The sequence below is a fragment of the Syzygium oleosum genome, unplaced genomic scaffold, assembly GCF_021117445.2.
Source record: "Syzygium oleosum isolate NSW1041296 unplaced genomic scaffold, Sole_v2.1 Sole_v2.04, whole genome shotgun sequence".
Taxonomy (NCBI): domain Eukaryota; kingdom Viridiplantae; phylum Streptophyta; class Magnoliopsida; order Myrtales; family Myrtaceae; genus Syzygium; species Syzygium oleosum.
Window position 1 is genome coordinate 12,617,718 of NW_026607488.1, and position 8,264 is coordinate 12,625,981.

Genomic DNA, 8,264 nt, shown 5'->3' on the forward strand with positions numbered 1-8,264 from the left:
TGGAAGATGTTCTAGGTTAGCCGAGTAAGACGATGCAATTCCTCGTTGATCAAAGACCCGATAATATTAGATGTATATCGGCATAATACGAAAAAGGTAACCATGTATGCACCGTATTAGTTTTTCCTCCTACTGGTTGTCGTTTCCATCATGTTTGTTCCTGATCAAGTTGTACTAGGCCATGGCCGTGCATTTTTCTGTCTGTCCGATTACGAAATATAATTCGTTTTCTTCACTAGCTAAGCTCAAATCGGTATAACATGAATATTTTGATGTTTGTTCTACTGGAGTGGAGATTTTTACCAGGTACAGCGCTAAGTATTTGACAAATAAAGCATCTCTCCACCATTTTTATTTTGGCCCTGCGCGTCAACGAAAGAAAGAAAGAGAAAGGAAAAGAAGGAACCTCGGTGCTCGTGCAAGGCCTGAGTTGCCTGTTCATATTCATCTCCCTCTCTCTCTCTCTCTTCTCCACCACCTCTATATCTGTGTCCATTTCTCACCCTCTCTCCTTTCACTCTGCGCTTCCCCGGTTTTACCCTCTCTCTCTTTCTGTCTCTCTCTCTCTCTGTCTGTGTCTGAGACACGAACTTACTGCTTTGACATTTCCAAAGACCTGAGCGCGAAGCCTGAAGCTCGTTCTTTCACGCTCACCGACGACGGGCATGAACCCCAACGCCAACAACGACCACTTGATGGACTCTTCCTCTCCTCCTCCTCCTCCTCCTCCCCATCACAACTGGCTCGGCTTCTCTCTCTCCAACCACCACCACGCCCCTAACCACCTCTCCCTCTTCGAAGCTTTCAACCCCGCTCCAGGTCTATCTCTCTCTCTGAAAAACCTAAAGAAAGAAGACCCTTTTCTCATTTCTTTGTGTTTCTTGATTATTGAAGCAGGCGGCGTGGTCGATAGGGACGAGGATGCGCGACCTCACGGCCACGGCCCGACCGACCTCTCGATATTCTCCGGCGGCGGGCCCAAGCTCGAGGACTTCCTCGGCGGCTCCGCCACGGCCGGCGGCGCGCAGCCGTTGCTCGCCCACTTCGCCGCAGCCCCCGAGGCCCATCACCCGCCGGTTGCCGCCGCCGAGGCGTACGACTCCGAGCTCAAGACCATCGCTGCGAGCTTCTTGCGCGGCTACACAGCCGAACAAGCCGACGTCATCGTTCAGAAGCAACAGCAGCCACAACAACAGCAACAGCCTCTCGCTTCTTCTGAGGAGGCTGGGGCCAAGAAGACGGTGGATACTTTCGGACAGCGTACCTCGATCTACCGAGGTGTTACTAGGTAAACTTTTTGCATCTCTTTTCGATCTTCAGTAATCATTCAAAACAAGAAGTCATGGGTTTTGCAAAGGAAAAATACTGAGAGAACTGTTCTTTGGGTGCAAAAAAAGGCATAGGTGGACGGGGAGGTATGAAGCTCACTTGTGGGACAACAGTTGCAGAAGAGAAGGGCAAAGCAGGAAGGGAAGACAAGGTAACATCCCTTTTTTTACCTTGTTATTTTTCTAATTTTCAGCAGAATGTTGTTTCTGGGCTTCTCTGACTTTACATTTTGCAGAACAACGAAATCTGAACAGGGTTTGAGTTTGAGTTTGTTCATATCATAATATCGAGGAATGAAAGAAAAAGAAGGTTTGATCAGTAAAAAAGGGGGAAGAGGGGGGGGGGGGGGGGTTGGAAGATTGTGCGGACTTGGTTAATGCCAATAATGGGAAAAAACGTTGGCTAGGAACTGAAAAAGAACATGAAAGTTTCAATGCTTGCAGGTGCTAAATCTCTGATTCGAAAGACCCCTGGATCTTGTGGGTTTCTTCCGATAGATTTTGTATCAGCTTGTTTTTTGCATAAAGTTGGCATTTATTATGAGCTTGAAGATCCTGATGCGTCCTTTCCATTCTCTGTGGCATGTACCAAATACCCGCGACCGGATTCTTCTTTCATCATTTCGTCTGGCCAGTTTATTTGGGTGAGTCCTCTCTCTATCTCTCGTGGTCTTTTCCCTTATTATTGCAACTTTGCTTTCCCATCGGCCTCGCTGTAATGCACGGCCTTCTCTTTCACGAACGAAGCTCACGAAATCTTCAAACTCCAGTTTGACTGCGTACTGGGTTTTACTATTGTACAGAACGAATGATTCTCTTCATCTGCATGAGTAGTTTCAAAAAGATTCTCGGCTTTGATAGCATGAGTTGTTTTATTTTTTGTTTTTGCTCCTGTGTGTTGATTTTGCTTTTTGTCTTATCGTAGGTGGATATGATAAGGAAGACAGAGCGGCTAGGGCATACGATCTCGCAGCTCTCAAGTACTGGGGTCCTACTACCACCACTAACTTTCCGGTGAGCATATGCTAGCAAATTAGTACTTTTTCCATACTGTGGTTTCACATTGTATTTTAGCTTGTGATTCTTTTGTTTCTTGTCAATCTATTCAAAGGAAATTGTTCCTTTTGCTAGATCTCTAACTATGAGAAGGAATTGGAGGAAATGAAGCACATGACCAGGCAGGAGTTTGTCGCGTCCCTAAGAAGGTAAAAAAGAATATTTCACGGGAAACACTTACATTAGATTTAATTAAATTAGATGGTGGGCAAGGTACTTTTCTTTTTTCAAAAGTTTAATGTTTGAATTGATTTATGTATTTGACTAAGCGTTTGGACCACCTTATGTTCCTTCAGGAAAAGTAGTGGATTTTCTAGGGGTGCCTCGATCTACCGAGGAGTCACCAGGTTGGTTTATCATTTGCAACAATTTGAGTACACATTTCATAAATGTTGACTCATTTTGATAATACATATACTTAGGTGCTCGATCCCTATAATCTTTCTTTATAGTGAGAAGAATATAAACCGTGGATAATCTGAGCGAATGTGACATAATGTGTTTCTTTCAGGCACCATCAACACGGACGATGGCAGGCACGGATAGGGAGAGTCGCTGGGAACAAAGATCTCTACCTTGGCACTTTCAGTGAGTTCGACTGTTTTTAGTTACTTATCTCTTGATTATAATGTTGCTTACTCAGTAATAAAAGATAATTTATGCGGCTGCTTTTGTTGAACAACAGGCACGCAAGAGGAAGCGGCTGAGGCCTACGACATTGCGGCGATAAAGTTCCGTGGCCTTAATGCGGTGACCAACTTTGACATGAGCCGCTATGACGTGAAGAGCATCATGAGCAGCAACCTTCCGATTGGCGGGATGTCCGGCAAGTCCAAGAACTCCTCTGAGTCGACGTCCGACAGCAGGAGCATCGAGGGCAGCCGGTCTGACGATCGGGACCTCTCGTCTGCATCCTCCCTGACCTTCGCCTCCTCACAGCCTCCTCCAATGTCGACTCTGAGCTTTGCAATACCCGTCAAGGCTGATCCCTCGGACTGCTGGCCCAACAGCCTTGGGTACCACCAGAACCCTAACAACCCTCTAAACGGTGCGAAACTGATCTCCACCGGCGGAGGCCCGTCTCCTTTGCTGGCTTTCTACCAGTCGTTTGAGAGCAACCAGACCGCCTTCGGCGCAGATTTCTCGGGGAGCCAAAGCAGCAACCACATTGGCTACTTCAATGGTGGTGGGTATGGTGGTAACATTCATCAGCATCATCAAGAGCAAGAGAGTAATCATGAGAATGGCAGTTCAGGCTCAAACTCAATCCCTTTTGCCACTCCCATTACCTTGTATAGCAGTGGCAATCATGAGAATGGCAATGGCTACAACAGCTGGATGGCCTCAACAGGCCTTCACTCATTCCAAACTGCAAAGCAAAACCTGGCCGTGTTTCAGACACCGATTTTTGGGATGGAATGACATCACGGAGGGAAATTAAAGACAAGGAGGGATTTGAATGAGAATCTGTGCGAGGCTTTGAAAGGGAAAGGCACAAGAAAAGGGAAAGTTGGTGGGTCAAACTTCTCTCTTTTTATCTTCTTTTCTTTCTTGTTACATGAATATATAAATACATGGGGGGACTATGAAGAAGGTTGGGGACTGACCGATCAATTTCAGAGTAGGGGCAGATGCTGACATAGTACTAACTTGAAGCCTGTTCGTTTCTTTGGGGAAATGTTGTTTAATGTTGTTTTATTTTTGGTTCTTTTTCAGCCTCCTAATCGTAACTGGATGATTAACATGGGTATAATGAAAGAGAAGTTCCTTTTGTCATTTCTTTTTATGTTTATGTTTGTGCGTATCATGTTGTCCAATCATTAGCTTCTTGTATATATCTATCTATATGGTGTGTGTGCTACTTCAAGCAAGGACTTGATGTCTTGTTCGGAGGACTTCATAATTACATCAATATTTGCGATGAGGACCGTATCCAGCAATGGGATCCCAATCCAAAGAAAATTTTACTACACTTAGATTTTGTTTCTTTCGTAAAAAATAAATAATTAAAAAAATATTTATTAATAATTATTTGTATCGCTCGAAATGATTAGTCAATAAAAAAGTATATTTATTATTGATAATAATTTATATTTAAATATTTTCGAATATTTTCATGAACGATTAAAATATTTTTTATTCATTTATTTTTATAAGTGATATAAATAATTATTTTTAAAAAAATAATTTTCAAATCATTTATTTTTCGTGAAATAAACGAAGCTTTAGTACTCTCCGAATATGAGTAGCACATATCTACTAGTGTGTATATATATATATATATATATATATATCATGGAACATCATCCGCTTGTGGGATATTTGCACATAATAGTGGTGCTCTTGAGACATGGTAAATAAAAATGGATAATGCTCGAACGAGATTGAACCAAATGCGCGAGTTTTACCCACTAGCTTTTGATGATAAGTTTAGCAAAATCTCTAATTCTTATGCATATATTATTTATGTATATATCAATTCGTTTTTGCAATCTAACAAATCTCTAATTCTACTTTAACTAATTTCTAGTCTAAGTATATTTCATCATGTGAACACAAATTCTATTTGGTATTTCAGCAAATCAGTTTTCCATATCACTGCAGCATATCTACATTAATTATTTCAATTAAGCATTATGACGAATTTATGAAATAGTTTAACAAAGTAGGGATACCCATCACAACAAAAAGTTAATATAAGGTAAAAAATATATTTTTGTAGGGTTCATTCCATGACTATATATTAAAAAATAAGTTATGACTAAGTGTATCATACATGATGAGTTTTATGATTAAAAATTTGTATTGATACTCATTATGACAAAATATTTTGTTGTATTTCACAAGTAAGTTTCATCTACGATCGCTAAAAAGAATTATATAACGTGATAGCCCATATTTAACAGACCAATAATGTAAAATATAAATTTATTTGTGCTAAATAAGATGCTTACTTAGAGTTGAACAATGGAAATATTATGACATGATATTCCATGTTTGACTAATAAATAATATTAGATAATTAAAAAAATTATCAATTATTATAAAAACAAAATTATATTACATGATCTACCAATAAATGAATGGGAAAAAACTACCAAAAACCCCAAACTTTGCCATCTGTGACACATTTACCCCAAACTTTTTTTTGTGACACCAAAAACCCCAAACTTTGCTATTTGTGACACATTTACCCCAATATACTGTAGCCTAGGGTATTTTAGTCTTTTTCCCTTTTTCTATTTTTTCTTTTTTTTTTTTTTTTCCAGGCAAGGTGCCCTCGCCGGCGAGGTCTCCGGCGACCTTGCCGGCGCAGGCGGGTCGCCCTCGCCCGCCCGGAGCGAGGGCCGTCTCGCCGGCGTTGGCGAGCGGCCCCGCCTCACGGCGCCGGGCGAAGGACCCTCGCCTCGCCCGGGCGAGGCGGCCTCGCCTCGCCGGAGTTGGGCGAGGGACCTTCGCCCCGCCCGGGCGAGGTGAAGGCCGCCCTCGCCCAGGCGGGGCGAGGGCTGCCGCCGGCGTCGGGCGAGGCTTCCCTCGCCCGGCCCGGCGAGGCGGCCCTCGCCGAGATCCGGCGAGGGCGACCCTCGCTCGGCGCCGCGAGGCGACCCTCGCTCGACGCCGCCGAGCGGCGGCCCGCCGGCGCGTCGAGCGAGGGTCGCCTCGCCGGACCCTGCGAGGGCCGCCTCGCCTGGCCGGGCGAGGAAGCCCTCGCCGACGCCGGCGGGCGAGCCCTCGCCCCGCCTGTGCGAGGGCGGCCTTCACCTCGCCCGGGCGGGCGAGGGTCCCTCGCTCGACGCCGGCGAGGCGAGGGCTGCCCTTGCCTGGGCTGGGCGAGGGTCCTTCGCCCGACGCCGGTGAGGCGAGAGCTGCCCTCGCCTGCGCCGGCGAGTTCGCCGGCGAGGGCAGCCTTGCCGGAAAAAAGAAAAAAAACAGAAAAAAATAGAAAAAGGGAAAAAGACTAAAATACCCTAGGCTACATTATATTGGGGTAAATGTGTCACAAATAGCAAAGTTTGGGGTTTTTGGTGTCACAAAAAAAAGTTTGGGGTAAATGTGTCACAGAGGGCAAAGTTTGGGGTTTTTGGTGGTTTTTTCCCTAAATGAATATTAAAAAATGAAGACAAACACAAATAGCTTATCAATAGAAATGGGTTATTAATTAGTACAAAACGTCTATATAACAAAAGATAATAAACTGCTAGAGATTTTTTTTTTTTGCTAAAGCTGCTAGAGAGTTATATTACATGATTGTGCATACTTCATAAATAAATGTGACTAAGTGGATGATATTTGATAGATCTTATGATTAAGACTGTAGAATTCCAATTACTTTGTAGTTGATGATGACAAACCTTTATGCATGATATAATTCATACAGTTTTATAGTTGATGAGAATAAAGTAAGTCGAATAACCAACGGAAAAACATATGATGAACATTTTGCCTTTTTTCATAAATAAATGTTAGTAAAAACAAATTGATAAATATCACATGACATGAAAGCTCATATTTAAAAAGGGGGAAGAACAGCAGAAGTGCCAAAAGTTATGTACGGAGCTCACTTTGGTGTCAAAAGTTTCATTTGGATCATTTAAGTGCCAAAAGTTTACGCCGGCGATCACTTAAGTGCCAAATCGAAGAAAAAACGATCACTTAAGTGCCAACGGCAAGAAATTTCTACCAAATTTAATACGTGACTTTTATATTTAAATTTTAATGACACGTGGCATTTCCATGTGTATAATTCAATTTTTTAAATATTTTTTTCTAATTTTTTTTTCTTTTCTTTTGTCTTTTTTCTTTTCTTTTCTTTTTTCTTTTCTTTCTTCTTCTTCTTCTTCTTCTACCATGGCTGGTGGCCGGAGGCTAGCCACCGGCCATGGCCGGCCTCGCCGGGCGTCGCCTTCCTCCTGGCGAGGCCTGGCAAGGCAGTCGTGGCCTCGGCGATGGTCGGCCTCGCCGGGGCTCGCCCTGCCTAGGCGAGGTCGACCCTCGCCTGGGGAGGGCGAGCCCCGGCGAGCGCTCGCCTCGCCAGATCCGACGAGGCCGGCCCTTGCCGAGGCCACGGCGGCCTCGCCGGCCCTCGCCCGGAGGAAGGCGATGCCCGGTGGCTGGACGCCAGCCATCAGAAATAAGAAGAAAGAAAAGAAAAAAAAAGAAAAGACAGGAAAAAAGAAAGAAAAGGAAAAAAAAAGAAAAGAAATGCCACATCAGCCCCCGGCGAGCCACATTAGCTTGAGAAATTAATAAAAAAATGCCACGTCGGATTTCCGGTGAAGTGACACTTAAGTGATCGTTTTTCTCAACTTTTGGCACTTAAGTGATCCGATTGAAACTTTTGGCACCAAAGTGAGCTCCGTACACAACTTTTGGCACTTCTGCTGTTCTTCCCCCTATTTAAAAACGAATAACATAAATAAGATGACATACATATTTTATGTGTGAGATTTTGTGAGACCAATGCCATCTATTAAGCTTTTAGATGAATGTGTGGTTTAATATTTAATTATTCTAATATTCTCCTTCACGCTTAGTCTGGTCTTTTTGCCTAATACTAAGCATTGGCATATTTAATAGGGGAGGCAAATGAGGTCTGGAAAGATTTGAATTCAAGGCCTCCAGCTCTGATACCATGTGAGATTTTGTGGGATTACTGTCAACTGTTCTAAAAGCTTAACCTTTTAGATAAAGATGTGGTTTAATATTTAATTATTCTAACATTACGTACAAATAAAGATTTGCAAATTAACAAATAAGATCCAAGTCATGGATAACACCTAAGATCCATCTTGTCATTGATTAACCCCACCATATCAATACAAGAAAACTCTAACATAATCTCCACCTTCGACAGTTTGCAAGCTTCTTTTCCAACGGGAG

General features: G+C 43.2%; 1 protein-coding gene across 2 annotated transcripts; it reads left to right on the forward strand.

Moving 5' to 3' along the window:
• The first annotated feature begins 469 nt into the window (after positions 1 to 469).
• Positions 470 to 4,160, forward strand: LOC115679410 (AP2-like ethylene-responsive transcription factor AIL5). 2 transcript variants are annotated; one of them, XM_056310425.1, is made up of 9 exons: positions 470 to 819; positions 895 to 1,288; positions 1,398 to 1,480; positions 1,964 to 1,972; positions 2,254 to 2,342; positions 2,460 to 2,533; positions 2,681 to 2,731; positions 2,896 to 2,972; positions 3,070 to 4,160. In XM_056310425.1, the coding sequence occupies exons 1-9, from the start codon at positions 666 to 668 to the stop codon at positions 3,804 to 3,806; spliced, it is 1,668 nt and encodes a 555-aa protein (XP_056166400.1). In that variant the 5' UTR covers positions 470 to 665; the 3' UTR covers positions 3,807 to 4,160. The 2 variants fall into 2 exon arrangements, with proteins under 2 accessions (XP_056166400.1, XP_030458854.1); XM_030602994.2 differs by having other exon boundaries at positions 471 to 819; positions 898 to 1,288.
• The last annotated feature ends 4,104 nt before the right edge of the window (positions 4,161 to 8,264 follow it).